General features: G+C 38.6%; 1 protein-coding gene across 7 annotated transcripts in view; it reads right to left on the bottom strand.

The window, feature by feature from the left end:
- The window catches only part of AKT3 (AKT serine/threonine kinase 3), a 304,267-nt gene that overhangs the window by 53,257 nt on the left and 226,689 nt on the right, over nucleotides 1-24,321 (bottom strand). For all 7 annotated transcript variants that reach the window (XM_042976947.1, XM_007076970.3, XM_042976948.1 and 4 more), the window contains 2 exons: nucleotides 12,438-12,560; nucleotides 3,325-3,453 (listed from right to left, as the gene is read on the bottom strand). In XM_042976947.1, coding sequence (XP_042832881.1) covers nucleotides 3,325-3,453; nucleotides 12,438-12,560 — 252 coding nt within the window. The remainder of the gene's footprint in view (nucleotides 1-3,324; nucleotides 3,454-12,437; nucleotides 12,561-24,321) is intronic.

Here is a 24,321-nt window from a genome sequence, read left to right as displayed (position 1 = left end):
CTTCTGAATGAAATGAGATGTGTTTATCTTCTTCAGAAATAATTTCCCTTAACTGTGACACAACTAATTTTGTTATTCTAAATACAGGACAGTACTATCCATGGTGCATAGAGAACAGGGGTAATTGAACTCCAGAGAAACAAAGAATTTGTTTTTCATGATATTCACAAAAACAACTCTCTTCTAGAAAATACGATCTTGTATTTGAATCAATAAGGAACAGTGTTCCTAAAATTTTACCTAATTCACCACAATAAGTGGGAGAATCTTAAACTCTAGATTTTATGACAGAAAAATAATATTTTTGGCAGCTCTTGAGAAAATAGTATTTGGAAATGTACTGCATTTCAAATTATTAGCACTTATTTATAATTATGCAATAATCTTGAAATGTAAATTTACTCTCTAATTAAAAAAACTATTATAATAACAAACTGGCATGAGTTATACATGTATAGGAAATGCAATGTATTCCTACTGCCTAATTTCTCTTAATTACCTTTTCCTGTTGAGCATTTATAAAGCATTCATTTTAAAACTGACAATTATTCACATCTATAAGTGGCCTTGAAAGTGTGACTTTTGGGGGCCATAACACCTGTCGTTAGAAAAGCAAAAGTGGCCTTTCCCAGATGGACCTAGTTACAATCCTGTTCCTCTTGCCACCACCTCCCTGCTGTGTACAGATTCCATTGAAAAAGAGTTCTGATCCTCAGTCCCCTCACCTTTAAAAAAACATCAAGGATGCTATCACAAAAAGGTCATTCCAAACACGCAACGCACCTATACAGCAGGTGTTCAATCAACTGTAACCTTCACCCATCAGAGATCAGATGCCTGCCTCGGTCTTTGGCTCCAGCCACACTAACCTTATTGGAGTTTGAGGGAAGAACTGGGCTTGTTCCTGCCTCAGGTTCCGTGCTCACTGCTCCCTGTGTCTGGAGAGCTCGTCCCCTCCACCCTGCAGAGCTACCTCCTCAGCATTCAGGTCTCTGGCCAAGCCTCACCTCCCCCAACGTCCTATCTGCAGAAGACCGTATCTTCCAAAGACAGCTGCAACACTATCTCCCATCTCACACGCTCTTCTACGAAGGGGAGGTGGGCGTCGGGGTCACCACCCCTTCAATCTGTGTGGTCTCAGACTGCTTCGCCAGTAAGCATAGGTGCAGTTTCTGAAACCAGGCCACTAAAGGGGACGCACGCACAAATGTCTGCCAGCAGCATTACAGCCCCACGCTGGAAGCAAACCAAATGTCCACAGACTGCTGAATGGATAAACCAAATGTGGCATATCCATACGATGGAATATTATTTGGCCACAAAAAGGAATGAAGTACCATTAACATGGTAAAAACATGGACACACCTTGAAAACATACTATGTGAAAGAAGCCACACAACCAGCCTCAATATTGTAGGATTCCATTGGTGGAAGTATCCGGAACAGGCACATCTATACAGACAGAAAGTGGGTTGTAGCTGCCAGCGGGGAGGGGGAACTATGGGTATGGGTTTTGTTGTTAGAGTGATGAAAATACTCTGGAATTCAATGTTGGTGACAGTCGTATAATTTTGTGAACATAGTAAAAACCACTGCTGTATTTTATGGTATGTGACCTGTACTTTAATAAAATTATTAAAAACATACTATAAAAAGGAATTTGCAAACAACTAATAAAACATTCTTAATGTTTGCCAGGTGAACAAAAAGAACAAAAACAAAACAAAGAAAAGGGAAACAGCTCATAACTTGTTCCTAAGGACACTCATTTTTTTTTTAAGTTTTTTTTTTTGTTTATTTTGAAAGAGATATAGCGTGCAAGCAGGGAAGGGGCAGAGACAGAGGGAGCCAGAGTTCTGCACTGACAGCGCAGAGCCGGATGCAGGGCTCAGACTCATGAATCGTGAGATCATAACCTGAGCTGAAATTGAGAGTCAGATGCTTAACCGACTGAGCCAGCCAGGCACTCCTAGGACACTCACTTTTAGAGCCCAAAGCCAAAGAAGTCGGACTGCCCTGGAGCCGTCAGGTTATGAGGAAGCCTGGACCACATTGCAACGTGGAGGCTCTACATAAACGCTCCTGTTGATAGTCCTGTTCGGGTACCAGTGGACAGGAACATCGGTCGTCAGACATGTGAGTGAAGATGCTTCCAGATTCCAGCCTCCAGTCACACGTCACCCCATGGCTGCAGCGTCCTTCTGGCTGCGGCCCCACATGCTGTGGAGCAGAGATAAGCCATCCCTGCTGTCCCCTGACTATTCCTGACTCTGAATCCGAGATCACACAGAATGGTTGTTTTTCACAACTAGGATCTGGAGTGGTTTGTTACATGGCGAGAGTAATTTGAACTCTATCTAAAATGGCCACCACACCACACCCTTCCCTTCACCTAGCTTTATTTTCTCCCTGGCACTCACTCATTAGCTGACATTATGTTATTTCCCAATTTTTATTGTTTCATTCTGGACAGCAGTGTCTTTTGTGTCTCGCTCTGTAACCACATCACCCAGAAAAATACCCAATACATAGTAGACACATAATATGTAGTTGTTTAACAAACAAATTAGCAGATTATTGTGGAACCCTCAGCATGGGGAGGTCACTGGTTGGGACTGCTTTGGCATGAATTCCAAAATGTGGCTACTGTCATTTCATTTACTTTTCCTATAGTAATGAAGTATAAAAATTCACAACACTACAAATGTAAATTATCACCGTGTCTTTGTTTTCGAAGGAAGATCCAAGGTAGTTTATAAAACCGCAAGCATTCTTGCTGATGCCATCCAATTACTTGATTTTAATAAATGAATCAAAACGGGCCTAATCAAAAAATAAAATGTACATCGCCAAAAAATAAAAATTGACTTACTCTATGGAAGTTAGTACCTTTGTGCTCATAAAGTTTATAAAATTTACTTTCTACATATTCTTACTCTATCATACCATGTTAAACAAGTGAAAGCAATTCACTTGTTAATTCCTGTTGGTGGAATTTAAGCAACAAAACAAAGGAAAAGAGAGAGAGGCAAACCAAGAAACAGACTCAACTCTAGAGAACAAGTAGGTGGCTGCCAGAGGGGAGGCAGGTGGGGGGATGGGTGAAATAGGTGATGGGGATTGAGGAGTGCACCTGTCCTGCTGAGGGAAGTGTTTAATCACTGTATTGTACACCCGAAACTAATATTACACTGTACATCAATAATACCGGAATTAAAATTATAAGAAAGTAGTAGGCACTGCAATGATTTTTAATGCTAAGCAGTTTACCCTGCAAAACATTATGGCCCTGTTACTCTCCCTACGAATGGAAGCACAGCCTACCTCTGGTGCCAGATATTCTGGTGTTCCACAGAACGTCTTCATGGTGGCCGCATCTGTAATCCCTTCTTTGCAAAGTCCAAAATCTGTAATTTTTATGTGGCCATCTTTATCCAGCATCAGATTCTCCAACTGTGTAGTAAGAAAAATGACATAACGTGTTTCATAGCTTTCAGAAATAGGAAAATACAGTTTTGACAAATGACTGAATGCTGAGTAAGATATTTTGGAAAGAGGACATGGCCGTAGTTAATAGAACTTTTCAGAGCTTACAAACCCCACAGCTTCCTAATTTGTGTGAAAAGAAACAGGTTTTATCAAATACTTCATGGTGATAAAATTAGTGATTTTTAAACGAATGGGAGTAAGAGCCATTATTGTGTAATTTCTGAGAATACACACCTAAATAACTTTTCAAAGCAAACATCAGTCCTTAATCCTTTTTGTGTCCTAAATTGTGATCTAAACAATCCCAAAGAGATGAGCACCTTCTTCTAGATATATACAGATGGTTTTCAACAATTTCTCTTGGGAATCTACTGCTATTATAAAATATTCACTTACAGAAATGTTTTTTTGGTGGTTGTTGTAAATCAAACCTAAATCTTATTTTGTAAGGTAAGGCGATATCCTCTTTTGAAGGTCTTTGTAATAAAAAAATACCAACTCTTTCAAACATAAAAAGAAAAATATCAAAGTCAAACATTCAACAGTTAATGAAAATACATAGCACATACATTTTAAAACTGGAATCTCTTTGAACCCACTAATTCTAAAACACCAAAGAGAATCTCAAAGATTTAACCAAGTACCAAGATCATTTGCCTCAAGTGAAAATTGTCAAATGTAAGGGGAAGGAGTTTGTGCAAAGTCAACGCAATTAAAAGTACCAACCATAACTGATGTTCTTCTCCCGACTTGAGCACAACCTTATGATTGTCATCACACAAAGATACATGTTAGTTCTGAGCTGTGATCCTACAGCCTCACACAGACAAGGATGCAAAGCCCGCTCAGTCGTCTAGACAGAACTTACACACACACACAAGAAACACACACACAAAGAAACGCATGCAGAAACCGTTAGCAGCAGCATTAATGACATTGCGCCTATTTCAGGAGCACTCCATCTCCTTCTCCACGTGACAACATGACAGTGCTTACCTCAGCCCTGAAGTCAAGATCAACTTCAAAACAGAACTCCATGTAAGAATATAAACAGGTATCAATCACATAAAATGTGATACTATACTTTGTCATATTATCCAAAGTCTTATAAGCGAGAAACCCGACACAGTTAAGCAAGTTGTGCTCATGGAAGGAGAGATCCGAACAGACCTCAGTCCTTGGGTAGAGGCCTAGATGCATCCCCAGCTGAACTAAATGCTCAGTACCTGGTTCGTGTATTGTACAGACTGCAGAGAAGGGAGTCTGTCTTTCACTGGTCTACAGAAAGGTGAACACTCAATATGTTGTAGGACTTTTCATCTTTTTTTTCAAGTTTATTCTGAGACAGTATGTGCACATGCACTCAAGAAGGGGAGGGGCAGAGAGAGAGGGAGAGGAAGAGAGAGAATCCCAAGCAGGCTCCATGCCGTCAGCACAGAGGTGAATGCGGGGCTCGATCTCACGAACTATGAGATCAGGACCTGAGCTGAAATCAAGAGTCAGAGACTTAACGGACTGAGCCACCCAAGCGCCCCCCCAAAAAAACCAAATGAAATTCTTAAAATGCTGAAAGGTCTTTTAAAAATATTTAAAAGTCCCTTTTATTAACACATTACATAAAAATTCTTATAAAAACTTCAAATAATACATAATAATATTGAGGAGAATGTGAATGTGCTATCTACTCCATTCCTTCCTGCTCCCCTGTGTTGGGGGTATGTCAATCCTCTTAAAAACATTTTTTTAATGTTTATTTGTTTTTTGAGAGAGAGAGAGAGAGAGAGAGCGCGCGAGCGACCGTGAACGGGAAAGGGGCAGAGAGAGAGGGAGACACAGAAAGCAAAGCAGGCTCCAGGCTCCGAGATGTCAGCACAGAGCCCAATGCGGGGCTCGAACCCACGAACCATGAGATCATGACCTGAGCTGAAGTTGGAAGCTTAACTGACTGAGCCACCAGGTGCCCCTCCCTCCATCAATCCTCTTGATACATTTTATGTGCATCAGACAGTATTCATGGAGACATGACACCATGCACTGTGTCTCCACATTTTGACAAGGCTACTTGGAAGCACATGGATACAGAAATAACAAGACATATAAACACTGTTTTTAGTACCAAAAAGGGTACATATTTTTTAAAATCTTGATTTGCACCTAATTCTCTAGCCTCATATCTCAGCTCTAAGATGCCAGGGCTTGAGGGATGGGGAATGGATGGAGATGCAGGACAGGGTTGGAGGAAGGAATAGGCTGAACATGACCAAGTGTCCCAGTCTGCCCAGAACGGAGGGGTTTTCCCGGGATGCAGGACTTAAAAGTTCTGGAACTGGGGAAGTCTGGGGCAAACCAGATAGTTGGTCATCCTACTTATTTTATAAGTCACCTTCATAAAAAGCCATCACAATACTATAGTAAGAAAAAAGGGATGCCTGTGAGGGATGGGGAGAGGGTCACAGAGACGGGGGAGGTAGTGTAGTGCATGGGAGGCAGCCGAGAGCAAAGGGGGTCAGATAACAGAGTCAAGTCAGAGAACACACATATAAACTCCAAGCTTTGCCCTTACTCACTGTGTGACCTTGGGCTTGCTATTGATTTCTGTGTCCCTCAACCTCATCTATGAACTAGAGATAAATAAGGGCAACAGCCAATGCGGTTGCTTTGAGAATTAGAGATATTGAATGTAGAACTTAACACAATGTAAGTATTCAATAAATGTATCAACCATTTATTTATTAAATGTGGAGAGTTTAATGGCTAAATTACAAGTTATCAAAATGGTATGTGTTCTTTGGGATGATGCAGGAAACTACAGGAATGGAACCCAATAAAACACTTCGGTCAGCTGAGCGTCTTCTTAAAAACACTTTCAGTACTCAATAATTTCTTTTGAATAAAACAAAAGATAAATACTTCCTAATTTTTGAGCCTGTTTTTCAATTGTGTCCACCTTCTTCCATCAATTAATTTTGCTCTCTCACCATCCTGAAATGTTATTTTACTGAGTATGAATGTCAAAACAACCTGTCCATCGAAAGTATCAACCATAGTCAGAGACGTATCACCTTACAGAAATGATATCCCCAAACCTATTCTTGTATAAACATAGGTCAGGGGTAACTATCCAGTCTTGTTAAAAAAAGAATAATAATTTGACACAGAAGGATAACAAAGTTTCTGTAAAATGTTAAGAACTATGGGTATTGTAATTCACAAATGTGAAGGAGGCACAGAAACCTGCAAGTTTTCAGAGGAGATGGATGGCTCAGATATAATCAAGAACACCTGGAAACCACCTCCTCTGTGCATTTAACCCTGAAGGGGATTTAGTCACACGTTCTGTGTCAAGGAGGAAGAAAAACATTTACAAATGCTCTCCCTTTGGTTCTCTCTCCTAAATCTCATGGCTGTCCTTTCGGTTAGTCACAAAGTGCACAATTCACAGCATTACTGACTGTGAGTGTTCACGTACTCTCCATTTATAAACTTTAAGTCTACCTGTTTTTACTTCCCTCAGTCTTAGTTTCCAGAACTGAGAGCAGGCATTATATTTATGCTCCATGGATGCGTCCACTGGCAAAAGCAACGATGAAGTCAAATAAGAGGTTTGACAGAAAAGATTATATATTAAAAATGTGGGTAATACTCCTTGCCCCGTTAGAGAGGGCTGTTATCTAACAGTTCATGTTTTCAGGAAGGAAAAAATATTAGATGTATACCTCACAGAGTTCCCATTAAAAAAGGTAACATTTGTACCCAGCAGAAGCATATAGCCATTACCTGACAGAGGGTCTCCATTCAGCATGCATATAGAAAAATATGGTCGATTCTGAAACCTTTTTTCCTCTGTGCTTTGTGGACAAGAAATCATAGTAAGAAAGTACTATGCGCCTTTTGTTCTTGCTGGTGCGTAGCATAAAATTAAACTCTCAAACTCCTATCTGTCTTTGATACTGCGTTTTCAACACTTCAAAGTACAATAAAAAATGAAATTTGCAGCGGGTACCAGGATCAGTGGATGGGCTGTGGAGGCCAAGAATGGACTGGCCCAGAGTCTCCTTGAACCACGTGCGGGCTGAAGGAGGCCACGGCTTGGGCACACATGTAAACCCTTTTGTGGTGCACAGGCTGGGAAGCTCTGCTCTAACATAAGCCAAGCTAGCAAAGTTTTTTATACTTTCGAACACAGTATTCTAGCATAGATACACATTCTAATATCTAGCTACTGTACGTCTCATCAAAGATCATCAAATGATCTTACGTATCATTTTACTTAAATGGCTGACACTGTAATTAAACAAAGGAATGAAAATAACGCTTCCTAAGGGCTCTGATGGCTGCTGGAGCAGAACACAGTTAGTTCCCCTCCCTCGCCCTCCCACCCCATTTTGGGGCAGCTGTATCAGACTCAGTGCCCGGTACCAAGGCTGCTCCGGTCCAGGAGCAGAGAAAGGAATTCATCCTCCACACACTGCACACTCAGGCTCAGGGCTATCGAAGTAACCGAGTGTCATACAAGCTCACCTGCAGGAATGTACCACGAAGTTAGGAGAGTGTGCCAAAATACTGAAGAAAACACGTCTCCACTTTGAACCTGCCTGAGCTAGAAAGGGATTCACAATGTACAACTGCAGAGACCTTACTTCCGCTGTCCGGCTGCTTAAGGACGGACCACACACAGGGGAGCCTGGGTGGCTCAGTCAGTTAAGCGTCCAACTTCAGCTCAGGTCATGATCTTAAGGCTGAGTTGAAGCCCCTGCTTGGGATTCTCTCTCTCCCTCGCTCTCTGCCCCTCCCCCATTTGCACTCTCTCTCTCAAAATAAATGAATAAACTTTGGAGAAAAAAAAAAAAAAAACTGACTACACATAAGGAACATAGCCCAATAATACAATCTAACCTTAGAGGGTGAAGGGGTTCTTAATAGCAGTGGCTTAAAATTTTTATAGAAGAGGGAATCCAGAGAGACTGGTCAGAAGTGGGAGCTGGAGGCTGAGTCCTGAGACAGCAGATAATAAAGCAATTATGCTGCTCTCTTCCAGACTGCAGGATTATGGGGGGTGAGCACCAGGGAGCTGATGAAGACTGGGGGGGGGGGGGTACTGTGGGAAGACTCTGAGCCATCCCTTTGTGTCAGCACTGAGACTCTGAAGTTATCTAAATCTGGGGCCCCTGGGTGGCTCAGTTAGTTAAGCATCAGACTCTTGATTCTGGCTCAGGTCATGACCTCACAGTTCATTAGTTCAAGGATCCCCATATGGGGTTCTGTGCTGACGGTGCAGAGCCTGCTTGGGATTCTCTCTCTCTCTCTCTCTCTCTCTCTCTCTCTCTGCCCCTCCCCTGTTTGCACACACACATGTGCCCTCTCACACATGCCCGCTCTCTCTCTCTCAAAATAAATAAACTTGAAAAGAAAAAGAGATGATCTATTTGTGGGTTTCTCATATTAATAATGTAGATAATTAAATTAACCAATAAACTCTAATTGGGTAGAAAACAAGATTAGATTAACCACCAATAGAATACAGTAGCGAAGTATGTACTATTTTCTACCTCTTGCCCTGTTACAAACTCATGGAGAAACTAATTCTTAATGAATTCCAGTATCATTATATGCACCTTTCATAGGTCCATATTCAGCCCATTCTGTCCTTGATGGCATGGTCTTTGAAAAGAAATCTTACACTTGCAAAATAAGAACTAGGCAGAAAAGTTTCTAATATAATCTGCACTACTGATGAAATCTTAAAAGGGATTTTTTCAAATTTTTGGGTGATGATGAAGCTATACAAGTTTTTCGTAAGTAACCACAAGGAATTTGGGTCCTTACTAAAACAGAATTTCGTATTACAACATATATTCATAAACTAAGCAAACTTACTTTTGAAAGCGTAACAAAGGTTGCAGTAATTTATCTGTTGCTATGAACACCAACTTCTTAGGAACTATGAACTGATAAAGTATCTTACATTAACTTGCACGTGAAGTAAAGCTTTCCTTCCTTGATAAATGAGGCGTCGGCAAATAGGTACTGATTTACTTGAGAGGCACAGCTATGAGAGGCATCTCAAATGGATTTGCATTTTATTAAACATAAGGTCATTAGTAAGGAGATGATCAAGACAAATCTGAGACTGATCAATTAAAGTGGGTACCTAAATCAGATGTGGATGATGCTGTTCTTTAATATATCTGGTGTAAATATAGTTAAAGCATCTATTTTCTTATCTTCCACAGCATTATTTGAATTTTAGATTTACAAACATCTCCCAGAGTTAATCCAATGCATTCCTTGCCCCGCGTAGATCTCATTTCGACTCTAGAGAGGCAGAAGGGTGTAAAGAGCAGAACACCAGACTTGGATTCATGCTTTCTATCATCTTGACTTTGAGTAAGTCACCTGCTAGGCGTCCAGGCTTCAGTGACCTCATCTGTCACCTACGGACCAACTCAAAGTATTAATGATCCCACCTACAGGATCTCGTTTGCTTGTGCATAATCCTGCACTACGGATACAAGTAATACTTGTATAAATTTGAATGCTTGGCTTTTAACATTACATGTACTCTTTCTGGTGTATATGCGTGTGTATATTCTGTCCTATGTTATATATGTACTTAGACCTTGAGATTAATACTGTATTGAAAAAATAAACTTAAGAGAGCAGAGACTACCTAATTGTCTAGTGAAGTTAGTGGTCTATGTATATGGTAACTACTTGGACTGGTATTCATATATATTGCCATGTAACAATGTTGATCTAATTCCAACATCAGAAAGGATAGGGCAATGAAACTCATATTAAATGCACAATATGGTGGTTCATTTAAAAAAATTTTTTTTTACATTTATTTATTTTTGAGAAACAAAGTGAGACAAAGCATGATCAGGGGAGGGGCAGAGACAGAAGGAGACACAGAATCTGAAGCAGGCTCCAGGCTCCGAGCTGTCAGCACAGAGCCTGACGCGGGGCTCAAACCCACAAACTGTGAGATCATGACAGAGCCGAAGTCGGACGCTCAACCGACTGAGCCATCCAGGTGCCCCTGTTGGTTCATTTAATGATGATTCGCAAAGAATACTGACCAAGACCATCCCAATTATAACATTCCTTAATCAATGTTGCCAAAGGAGCATTCTTTCTCTTCCTCCTTTAGGTTAATGGTTCTATCTTCCAGCTTTAAGCATTCTGAATATGTTACTGAGTACTTCCAGATTATTCTCATTTCCCTAAATCGAGGACACCCCCCCCCCCCCCCCCCCCCCCCGCCACAACTAGGATCCATAAAATATAACACTTCTTCAGCGGGGAGAGCAGACTCAGAGAAGAGCAAACTATTTCTAAGTCTATCTGAAATGCCATGAAACTTACAAGTTTTGTCATGCCATATAACTAATTTCTTTAAAAAAAATACTGAGATTCAAGACATGTAAACATTAACGGATTATTTGGCCACTCAGACATCAGATGCAGAAGCTTAATTCCATCACATTCTTTGTCATAAAAAACTTCAGGCTAAATACAATCCTACCGTTGATGGGTATTCCCCTCTGGTGCATCTGGCCCTTGCACAGCGGCTCACCCCTGACCTAGATGTTTTATAGCTGCTCAGTTCATTTTTCCTAAATACGGTATTTATAGCTACTTTTAAACTTTAATGCATAACATGTTACACAAACATACATACTAAATTTCACCATCAGTGTGCAGAATAATGCTTTGCGAGGTAGTTACGCCTTAGGGTCATTCGTAGCCTAAAAGTACATGATTAAGAACATCTTCAAAGACAAGCACTTAAATGGATGATGTAGGAATCACAGGTTGAAAAGGAGTGAGGTGGGAGTGAGGGACAGTTGTGATGTCTTTCATAGTATTCTAGATCTATACCTCGTTTCGTACAGAAAGATTTCATAAAAGACTCTGGTAACGTCTACATCTACAAATCAAATCACACTTTAAATGGGCTAGTATTTAATAAATTAAGCAATTCTGTATCAGATTTTAATAAGATTACTATAGGATTTACTTTTCATGAAAGCTAGACAGTCACATTTAGAATGTGTTCCAAATGTATCATGGGATACATTTCCCTAACGTGGCCAATCCATCAAAACAGCGTCACATGAGAATTACTACTACCTTTAACGAGCTACTTCAGGGCTTAGCAAACTATGGCCTGGGAGCGAAATCTGGCCAACTGCTCATTCTTGTGAGTGAAGTTTTACCAGAACACAGCCAGCCCCACTCACATGCCTACTGCCCTACAGGAGCAGAGCAGGGCAGCTGCAGAGCGAATCTGGGCAGCAAAGCCTGAAACGGGTGCTATCTGCTCTTTACAGAATGGATGCTGACCCAGAGCTGGTCCCAGAGCCTTGTCAGGAAGGAATTCAGAGAAGTGAAGTCACTATTGCCCATAAAACAATACAGTGTTTTTTAAAATGGAAACTAAGCAAATTAATAAAAGGCTGTATTAAAAGGCTTCAGGGATTTAAAGCCAGCACAAAGTCAATACCAAAAGCAAACTGAGTATTTTCCCAATAAATACCTTCATTGTTATACGAGTTTCATCCATAACAGTATGGTAGACTATAACAATGAAACTTACTTTAGAATGTCCCTGGCAAAGGCACCTGATTCTTAATCAGATGGTTAACATTACTCACAAAGTTCTAGAAAAATGAAACAATTATTGGCAGGTCACATCTGACCAAAGCAGTGAAACACATATTACTGGGCACTTCAAAACCTCAGACATAAAGGAACTACGTACATATCAGTGAATGGAATCCCTGTCAAATACAATAAACTACATTCTTAAACGGAGTGCTTTTTTTTTCCCAACAAAATCTGCTTTTCTCCAAACTGTATAACTTTGTAATTACTTTGTGTTTGTCCCTATAGTCTCTGCAAAAACAAATTCTGATTACTTTTTTTTTTTTTTTTTTTTTTACCTTGAGATCACGGTACACAATCTTTCCGGAATGTAGATAGTCCAAGGCAGAGACAATTTCTGCACCATAGAAACGTGTGCGGTCCTCGGAGAACACCCGCTCTCTCGACAAATGGAAAAACAGCTGCAGGGTAAACAGCAGGGACAGGATTGTAATAATTACTGATTTAGTGGGGGAAATTAACACAAACATAAAACACCTCTCACCACCATATTGTGATGATAGATAGCGTACTCTCAGTGGACGCGGAGCACTCTTACACAGCAGCTGGCTTATCTTCTCCAGGTTTCCAAGGGGAGACTGCGAGCTGTTAAATCAGCGTTTTAATCAATATACCAATCTTGTTTAAGGCATTCTGCTTGCTACCCATTTAACCTTCAGTTACCAGAGGAAAAAAGTACGCATCATCAGACTGCATTTCCCCTCACGGTCCTGTTGCTTCACTCTTGCAAGGATTAGGTATCGAGATATTATTAAAATAAATGAACACAACAGAGAGGGTATATTTCTACTTGGTTATTTGATTTGTATTTGATTTCCAAGGAAGGCCTGCTGATTCGCTAAAACGGATCGATGTGAACTTGCTTTCTTCCACAACTGCTGTTGATTTATGAGATCTCTGGAAACGTTTTCAAAGTCTGAACCAATGTTTTCTACAATGACAAACCATAAGGCTTCAAGTTTTTATGTTAGTAATGGTCAACACGGACTGAGGAGCTCCCATTATTCCCCTTTTAGTGTTATTTCAATAATAACTACAACACCAACCTCTCCCCTCATATGATCACTTAAAACCATAAGCTCCTTCACTTCCTACGAATCACCTACAGGATTAACAGGTGCTCCCTGTGGCCAAGCACTCAGCCCTCCATTTAGGCCAGCTCTTGATTTGCGAAACTGCCCATCTCATCTCTCAGTTCAACAATGCATGTATGGAAGGAGCAGGTTCCGGGCACTATGAATTGACTCTTAATGTACTGCTTCACTGTATTAAGAAATCCACCAGGAACATTGAAGGTTTGTTAATAGTGCTGAGGCCACTGCTACGTATCACAGTAGATTCTCAATACAGGTCTGTGATTAAAGGAATGAACCAATCAGTGTGTCCTTGACCACTGGATCAGAAATTAACTACACCTTCACACGATTATGGACTTAGTGCCCCAACAAACATGTAAGAATCATGGTTATCCAAGATTTGTTCCTCACACAGCAAATCATAACTTAAGCAACATAAAAGAGGTTCCCTACAGACTTCTTCCCTTCTTCCTCCTCCACCTCCACTGAAGAGTCTTGTCACTGTTTTAAGATAAATTTTATGCATAACGCATTGTCACAGTGAAGAGTGGGAGATAATATGATGTAACAACTGCCAAAAAAGACTGGCTTAACATCAGTTATAGTAAAACTAAAATATTTGGCAGATAGTCCCTAAACTCTAATGCTATCTTGTCATATTGTATCAAATCTAAGATGCTCTTTATTGGGACTCCAACACCATTTTAAGTTAATAGCAAGAAACAAAAAAAGTTGGGGTGCCTGGGTGGCTCAGTGGGTTAAGTGTCTGACTCTTGGTTTCGGCTCAGGTCACGATCTCACAGCGCGTGGGACCAAGCCCTATGTCAGGGCCTACATTGGCCTTCGCACTGACAGTGCAGAACCTGCTTGGGATTCTCTCTCTCCCTCCTTTCCTGCCCGCCCCCCACCCGCTAGCACAGGTACACGCGCGCGCACTCTCTAAATAAACTTAACAAAAAAAGAAACAAAAAAGTTGTCAATTAAAACTATTAATAAACCGTCAAATATAAAAGACAATATAGAAGGCGTTCTGACTACAGAAATGTTAAATACGCCTTACAAGTGATCAAATATAGTATGCCAAAATAAAACCACTGCATATAATTACTCGGGGATATTTCTCAAAATTCACTCATTTATAGAAGCAGATATATATTATTAATGCATAACCATTCAAATGAGGATGAGAGGTAGAAAGAAGTTTCCATTATCAGTAAAGCCACTCTGAAAAATTTCTGGGCCAAGTAACTTCTGCTGTCCTTTACACAAAATATCACTAACTTGGATGAAGGAACCCCTGTGATCTCTACGTAGATTTATGGCAACCTTCAAATGGGATGAAAATACTGTTTAGATTCCTAACTTTTCTTAAAACAATGTCAAGCCTACCTACTCATCTGCCACACAAAAGATAAAGATCCTCCCTAAATCAATATAATACGTGCAGCCTTCTACAGCTTTGCTTAGACCATATTCTTCAATTTGTCTCCCAGCCAATTTCTATAAAAATATCAGCTAAAAAAAAAAATACTTAAGGAGAAGAATAATTTCTCAATCTGCTGTCCTCTGATGTACACCCTTGTTATCTTATGGAACTTATTCTTGCTATGATAACCCATATTCTCTTAATTGCCAAATCCAATGATCTATTTATGTCTTCCTGCTCTGGAACTGACAACATCAGCTATTGGCCCCCTTCTTGAACGTGTTCCTTGCCGTTGGTAATACAGCTCTCTCTTCTGATTTTCTAGCTAACTCTCTGGATATTCCTTCTCAGTTTCTACCTTGGCTTTAAACCAACTTTCCACTTAGTGAGCATTAATTATTTTCAAGTCACTGTGTTGAGCACTAGGAAGAGAAAAAGATGGCATACAGATATAAAGAAATCATATGAAAAAAATTAAAAGACTAAGACACAAGGCAAAAAGGGAAAAGGACACAGACAATTAAAATGAGAGGACTACAAATGAACACAGTTTATGAAAACATGCCACATTATAATAATCAATAAAGTAGAGATAAACACGTAAATGAGGCAATTTAGCATATCCAGAAATAGCATTGTCAATGGAAGTGTTGTGAGATAAGTATCTTTATACGCTCGTGGTTGGGATGTAAGCAGACAGCAACTCTTCACAGGGCAACCGGAAATAGATACTATGATAATTTTTAAAGCACCACAGTTTCTCTTCTAGAAATTTCCTTTAAAAAAAAAGGAAATGTGTAAATCTTCTACATAAGGATATTCTCTGTAGCAGTGTATACAATGACAAAAATGTGAACACAGGCTTCCTACCATGTTGAAAAATATTAGATTTCTCATCTAATCCTGTATCAAAATAAACTTCTGATGTAACTAATAGTTAAACATAATATATTAAACTAATAATTAAAAAACTAGAAAAGTAGAATAGAAAGTCCATGGGGCCAGACTTACCCTCTTGCCCTACACAACTTGGCAGAAATGCATACAACAAAAAAATGACAATTATGAAAAATATGTAACAGAATTCTTTTTAGATACTGGACAAGAGGCAGCACAGGACCAAGATCCTTCTGAAAAGGGAAACAAATGAGTCCTAAAGCCACCCATCTTCTGTCCAAGGGTGCTGGGTGGAAGGAACATCACTGGCAGGAAAGGAGATCCCAAGCATGATTCAAGGTCTCACCACCGGAGAATGAGAGTAGATTTTGAGGAGGGTGAGGTAGATGGCATTTGCTGAAGAGAACACCAGTGAGCAAGAAGCCACACAAAATCCACATCGTTTAGTATGCCACAGAGTAGTGAGCAATGTAGTATGTGAGGTTAAACTCTAGGAAAACCAGCAGAGTAGGAATGGAGATCTGTATGCCAAATAATTCCCAGAGGTCACTCCGAGCTGACAGACATTCAATTTCTACGCAGTCAAAACAGTGTCATTAGTGAATAGCCAGGCATTCAGTAGGTATTTCAAAAAAGTCAAAGTACAAGCTAAACCTACATTATCAAGGTTAACAAATATGAAGAAGGCAACAAAACGCAGACATTCATGTAAAATTCCAACGATCTAGTATGCAAGCAGTAATTACTAGACATAAGAAGATGCAGGAGATAAGACCCATAACCAAGAGAAAAATCAGTCATTAGACACAGACCTTAAAAATAGCAGGGGTGGTGGATTTAATAGACTGACTTTAAAACAGTACATGAGATAAAGGGAAATAGAAACAGAAATAAATGGGACTTCTAGAGATAAAGTGTACAGTATCTGAAAAATTTCAGTAGATGGGATTAACAACAAATCAGACACTGCAAGAGAAGAAAAGCAATGAGTATCAAGTCACAATAAAAGAAACTATGCAAATTGTAACTTAAAAAAAAAAAGAGCCTTAGTGACAGGTTGACAGCATCAAGGAAGCTAACATATGCGTAATGGCAGTTCCTGAAAAAGGGAGGGAGACACCTGCAAAATGATGCCCCAGATTCTCCAAACTTGGATAAAAATGATAAATGCATACATCTGTGTATCTCAATGAACCTCAACATGATGAAAATTCACAAACATGCATGAACTACTGGAACGTAGGAAGTCAGAGCACATTCAAATCACCAAAAAACTGGTGACAGAAAAGCTTTTAAAAATTCTGAGGTTGGGGAAACATAACATACAGAAGAACAAATAGAATAATCCTAGATTTTTCAGAGGCTACGTAAGCAAAAAGGCAATGGAGCAATACGGCCAAATGGCTAAATGAAAAACAAAAAGGCATTTTAAAATTCTGTATCCAGTAGGAAAACCCAAATAGTAAGGAGCAGCATATGTAAGAAAAAGGCTGAGGCCAGGGAAAGAGACCCTGGAAAAGATCACGTGAAACAATCCCAGGTTCACACAGAGCCCAAAGTGCTTTGCATCCTTGCCAGGCAGGATGGAAAGGCCTCCTAAGAAATGTGGCACCCAGGACAGTCGGTGAGGTTCCTGCCTGGGCAGTGCGGCAATACCAGTGTCACAGCAAAGGCTAGTGTGGCCAGTCTACGGTTAAACGCAAGCCTGGAAATGATCACCGTTTATAAGTAAGAACAACATCATCCAATGAAAAATTATCAGGCACAAAAAGAACTAGGAAAATATAACCCATTACTAGGAGAAAAATGTGTCACTCAGAAATTGACACAAATGACAGAGATAGAAGAATACTATGATAAAATAGCTATTAAGATATAGTCTAAAAGTTCAAAAGGTAGAGACAGAAGCATAAGGAAATAAATGGGAGATATGAAAAGTCCCAAATTAAACTTCAAGATGAAGTGTGAAATGTCCTAGATGAAAAACAAAAAACTGATTTAATTAACAGCATGCTAGACGCTGGAGAAAAAAATGGTAACAGACTTTAAGACACAGGAAACAGATCTAAAGTTAAAGATATAAAAAAATAATGAAAAAGATGAACAGAGCATTGATAAACTGTGGGATGATATCCCGCAGTCTAACATATGTATAAGTGCATTCTGAGGATCGGATGAGAGAAATGAATGAACAGAAAAAAAATACTTGAATAATGTCCAAAAAGTTTTCAAATCTGATGAAACTATAAGCCTGCAGATTCACAAAGACTTAGAAGAAAACCCAACTGAAAGAAATGTAAAGAGGGGTGCCTGGGTGGCTCAGTTGGTTAAATATCTGACTCTTGATTTTGGCTCAGATCTTGATCTCCTTGTTTGTGAGTTCAAGCTCCGCATTGGGATCTGTGTTGACAATGCAGAGCCTGACTGGGATTCTATCTCACCCTCTCTGTCTGCCTCTCCTCTGCTCATGCTCTCTTTCTCTCTCAAAATAAGTAAATAAACAAACAGGGAAACAAAGAAATGTAAAGAAAATCCTATAGACACATCATAATTAAATAGCTGAAAGCAAGGCATAAAAGAAAAGTTTAATAGGACAGGGGTGGTGGTAAAGAGACACGTTAAAGGGCACCTGGGTGGCTCGGTTGGGCATCTGACTTCCGCTCAGGTCATGATCTCACAGTTCATGAGTTTGAGCCCCATGTCAGGCTCTGTGCTGACAGCTCAGAGCCTGGAGCCTGCTTCAGATTCTGTGTCTCCCTCTCTCTCTCTGTCCCTCCCCCACTCACATTTCGTCTCTCTCTCTCTCAAAAATAAACATTAAAAACAATTTTAAAAAATTCAAAAATAAAAGAGACATGTTAAGCACAGGGACCAAAGAATGAGTGCACACTCCTTGTCAGAAACTGTGTAGGGGCGCCTGGGTGGCTCAGTCAGTTAAGCGTCCGACTTCGGCTCAGGTCATGATCTCACGGTTCGTGGGTTCGAGCCTCACATTGAGCCCACATCGGGCTCTGTGCTCACAGCTCAGAGCCTGGAGACTGCTTCGGATTCTGTGTCTCCCTCTCTTTCTGTTCTTCCCCTGCTCTCACTCTGTCTCTCTCTCTCTCTCACTCTCTCAAAAATAAAGATTTAAAAAAAAAAACACTCTGCAAACCAGGAGAAAGTGGAGAGGCACCTTGATAGTAAGTAAATATAGAACAGGCAAACTAGAATTTTATACACAGCTAAAGTATCTTTTCAAAAATGACAGTAAAATAGAGCCTTTTGGGGACATGCAAAAGGTTAGAGAAATGAGCCCCAGAAACACTACACTATAAATGTTCAAGGTAAATGCTTCAGGCTGAAGCAAAATGGTACCTGATGGAAAACTGGATCTACACAAGGTAAAGAAGAGACTGTAAATCATAACTTTGTGGGTAAATACATGTTGATTTTTCTTGTGTTATTAATCTTTTTAAAAGACAGTTCTGGTTTAAAACAAAAATAACAATGCATAGTGGCATTTATGGCATATATAAAGGTAAAATGTATTAACAGTAGCATAAAAGCCTGAAGGGGGGAAATGAAGGTGTTCAGGTCAAAGGGTCTTATGGTATGTGAAATGGTACAACCTAACTTGAAAATAAAATGGGGTAAGCATGAGTCTGTATTTAAAACCTAATCCCCAAAAATGCAGTTCCCCCAAAACTTGCAAATAAAATATTAGTGAATACTACCAAACTCTTAAAGAAGAGATCATAACAATTTCATGCAAATACTTGCAGAAAATAAGAGGAGGAAATACTTAACACATTACACAAGGCCAGCATTATCTTAATACAAAACCAAAGCTACTACATGAAAGGTATCAATATTCCTCATAATCACAGATGTAAAAAGTCTTAACAAACTTTACCAAATCATATCCAACAAAGGCTGACAATACAACATGACTAGTGATGGTTAATTCCAAGAATGAAAGATTGGTTTAACATTTGAAACCAATGTAATTCACCGTATTAACAGACTAAAAAAAGGGAAAACCATATGATCATCTCAAGCAATGCAGAAGAAGTTTTAAGAAAACTTGATGGCCACTGATACTAAAATCTCTTAACAAAGCAGGAACAGGAGAGAAGTTCTTCAACCTGATAAAAGGCATTTAAAAATGTATAGCTATTATCACACTTAGTAATGACAGACTGAATCTCTTTTCCCTCTGAGAGTGGGAACAAGGATGTTCACTTCTTTTATTTGGCATTGTACAGGAGTTCTTAGCCAGGTGAAATAAGGCATAGACAGACAGACAGACAGACAGACAGACAAATATATGAATGTCATTCAGATTGGAAAGGAAGTAAAACTGCCTTTATTCACAGGCAGTAAGCCTGTCTCCAAAGACATTCCAAAGAAATTTACCAAAAAAATTATAAAACAATAAGTGAGCTTCAGAAACCCATGGGATACAAGGTCAATACACAAAAGCTCAAATGTATTATATGCTAGCAATTAACAACTGGCAATGAAAAAAACCAGTAGAAATATGTAAGGGAAAAATTGGTAACAGTTGTGCAAGACTTACACAGTGAAAATTACAAAATGTGTCAGTAGAAATTAGAGAAGACAAAAATAAACAGATACACTGAGCACATAGATCACAACACTAATATTGTTGACATGTCAGTTTTCCCCAAAATGATCTACAGACTCAAAGCAAATGCATCATAGTCCCAGCAGGCTTTCTCTGTAAAGATTAAGAAGCTGATACTGGATTGATATGGAAATGTACAGGACCTAAAAGGGCCACAACAATTCTGAGAAACAACAGTATTCTTCCTAATTTTAAGACATACTTTAAAGCTACCATAATCAAGACAATATGGTATCAGTGTAAAGAACGCCACATCAACTTATAGAACACAGTGGAGAGTCCTGAAACATACAAATACGTGACAAATTGATTTCTGACACAAGTGTTAAGGTCATTCAATGGGGCAGAGTACAGTACTTCCAATAAAAGATGCTGGAATAACTGGATATCCATATGGGAAAAAAAAAAGGAACACCAATCCTTACCTTTTCATATGCATAAAAATCAATTTAAAATAGGTCATAGATCTAAATGTAGCAGATACAACTATAAAGTTCTAGAAGAAAATATTTATGATTTAGGGTAGACAAAGACTTCTTGGATAGCAGACCAAAACAATAAAAACCAGAAAAGACAAGAATTGATAAATTGAGACTTCAAAACTAAAAACTGTTGTCAAAAAATATCAGTGAGATGATGAAAAGACAAGGTAGAGTATGGGGGAAATAATTTTGATGCATATATTTGGCAAACTACTTGTAACCAGAACATATGAAGAACTCTTATAATAACAAGGAGAAAATAATCCAATTAATAAATTAGGCAAAGTATTTGGACAGGTCACAAGAAATGAATAGCCAAGAAGTGTGTGAAAAGATATTTAATATCATTTTAATCATCAGAGAAATGCACCTTAAAACCACAATAATACACATCTATATTCTGACTAGAATAACTAAATTAAAGAGATTGACCCCACCAAGTGTTGTGGAGTAACGAGAATTCTCACTACATTGCTATCAGAAATGTCAAATGACACTACTTTAGAAAACAATTCTGGACTTTTTTAATAAAACATAAACGTATGTTTACCACAAACTCAGCAATGATACTCCTCAGTGTTTACCTAAGAGAAAAGAAAACCTGTACATGAATGTGTGTATCAGCCTTTTTATTAGGAAATAACTGCAGTCAGCCCAAATGTACACCAAGAGCAGGGCAGATCTTCATCTAGCCACGCAATCCATCATGACTCAGCAAGAGAAGGAACAAGCTATTGAGAAGTGCCACAAAAAGAATAAACTCAAAAACCTTAGGCTGAGGAAAAGAAACACACAGAGCAGTATATATTATATGATTCAATTTCAAAGAAACTTTAGGAAAGGTAAATCAAATCTTTAGTGTCACAAAGCAGGTCAGTGGTTGCCTAGGGCCTAGTGTGGGTGCAGGACGGGGTGACAGATGGCATGTCAGAACTTTTTGAGGCAACAGAAATATTCCACATCTTTATTATAATGGGGACTCCATGCATGTAATGTTTGTCAAGACTCATGTAGTGTGTATTTAAAGGGAGCACATTTTATTGCATGTAGATTATACCCAAGCAAAGTTGATTAAGTTAAGGAAATAATCTAAATGTCCCAAAATTTGGTAAGGATTTGATAAATTATAGTATATCTACATAATTAATCAGTAGACAATTAGCATATATTTTAGAATACTAAATAAAATGGAAAACGTGTACAGTATAAAAACAGGAAAATATATTAACATGGTAAGAGCAATTATTGCTAGGCGGTGAGATTTAGAGTGGTTTTCATCTTTTGTTTTTTACCTTGAAAATCACTTATAATTATTTGTTTGATATGAATTCCCCAAACACTATGATTTCCATAAATACAGAGGCCATCTGTCTTGTTCATGTCATATACCAAGTACACAGTGACTAGCTTCTAGCAAGCAGTCAATAAATTTATTTTACAACTGTATTAAAATAACTACTTTTTTGGCTTTTTGATGTTCTGCAATGGACATGCAGTTGTTACACTGTAATCAGAAAGAAACTTTGCAAAGCTTTCAAATACATGTACTGTTAACCCTCATGGCTAATTTAATGCTGTATTAGTTTTGTTTTCCTGGAAGAAGCACAGGGAAAAGCACAGGAAAAGACCGTGCAAGTACTCTAGAGCTTTGAATCTTCAGAGCCAAACCTAATACGTAGCACATAATATGTGCTCAATAAATATGTAAAGAATAAAGGGAAATTCAAAAATACTTTCCAAATAATTATCTATAGGGAAAATAAGGTTTACACTTCTCAAGATATTTTTATTAGAAGCATAAGAAAATCATATAAAATAATTGAATATTCTTGTTTTTGTTCAAAAAAAACGAGTTACTTGCTACTCAAGCAAAAAACATAGAAAGTTTAGAAATTTAAGTTCCTTTAAGGGAACGACTACCTGTCTTTTGTGTGTTGTACTTAGTCAAGCTGTTAGGAAGACACTAATGTAAACAGGTGATCTTAACCTACTAAATAAGACTATTTCTTCACAAAACCGGTAATGTTATTAAAAAATAAATAAATAAATAAATAAAATAAACTGTTAAAAAAAAAAAAAAAAAAAACCGGTAATGTTTATTTTGAAAATAAACTGCTATATCTTGCAAAACAGTTATATTCTTTTTCTTAACTGAAGTGTAATTGACGTACAATGTCCCACTAGTTTCAGGAGTACATCATAAGGACAGTGATTTGACATTTTTATATATTATGAAGTGATCCCCACAATGTCCAGTTATGATCTGTCACCATACAAAGTTATTATACTATTACTGACCATATCACCTATGCTGTATGTCACATCCCCGTGACTAATCTATTTTATAACTAAAAGTTTGTACACCTTAGTCCCCTACACCTATTTCACCCCGCCCTCCCCCTGTGGTAACCAAGTTTATTTCCTGTATCTATGAGTCTATTTGTTTTATTTGTTCATTTGCTTTGTTTTCTAGATTCCATATACAAGTGAAATCTTATGGTATCTGTTTCTCTGATTCATTTCACTTAGCGTAATACCCTCTAGGTCCATCCATGTTGTCATGAACAGCAAGATTTCACTGTTTTTTATGGATGAGTAATACTCCATCGTAAATGTATGTTTGTGTATGTATACATTATGTACACACAAAGTAATAAAAGTTATAGATAGAGAGATACATCATCTTCTTTATCCATTCATCTATCAGCAGTCACGAAGGTTGCTTTCAAATATCCTGGCTACTGTAAATCATGCTGCAATGAGCATAGAGGTGCATATATCTTTTCAAATTAGTTTTCATTTACTTTGAATAAAGACCCAGAAGTGGAGTTTGCTGGGTCCTATGGTAGTTCTATTTTTAATTTTTTGAGAAACGTCCATGCTGTTTTCCATGGTCACTGCACCAATTTGCATTCCCATCAACAGTGTTCCAGGGCTCCCTTCCCACTACGTTGTCACCAACACTGCTATTTTTTGTCTTTTTGTTAAGAGCCAATCGGATGAGTGTGAGTGAGGTGATATCCCATCATGGTTGTGATTTGCACTTTTTGATGATGAGTGATGTTGAGCATATTTTCATGTGTCTATTGGCCATTTATATGTCTTCTTTGAAAAAAGTCTATTGAAGTCCTCTGCCCATTATGTAACAGAATTGTTTTTTTAAAATATTAAGTTGTGTAAGTTTTTCATATATTTTAGATATTAAATCCTTATTGGATGGGGTACCTGGGTGGCTCAGTCAGTTGAGCATCTGACTTCAGCTCAGGTCATGATCTCACAGTTCATGAGTTCAAGCCCCACATCAGGCTCTGTGCTGACAGCTCAGAGCCTGGAGCCTGCTTTGGATTCTGTGTTTCCCTCTCTCTGTTCCTCCCCTACTTGTGCTCTCTCTCTCTCAAAAACAAATAAACATTAAAAAAAAATTTAAATCCTTATTGGATGTATTTAGAAATATCTTCTTCCATTCAGTAGGTTACCTTTTAGCTTTGTTGATCGTTTCCTTCACTGCAAAAATTTAGTTCTAATGGAATTTTTCAAAAACAACAACAAAAAACCTGGACTTTAAAAAGTTCCTAACAATTATCATCGCAGTCTAAGATTTACAACACAACTTTTTTTCTTGCAAATACTACCTTTACAACTTTCAGTCAT

This window comes from Panthera tigris, chromosome F3 (genome assembly GCF_018350195.1).
Source record: "Panthera tigris isolate Pti1 chromosome F3, P.tigris_Pti1_mat1.1, whole genome shotgun sequence".
Classification (NCBI taxonomy): Eukaryota; Metazoa; Chordata; class Mammalia; order Carnivora; family Felidae; genus Panthera; species Panthera tigris.
This window is presented reverse-complemented; position numbering and strand designations above follow the sequence as displayed.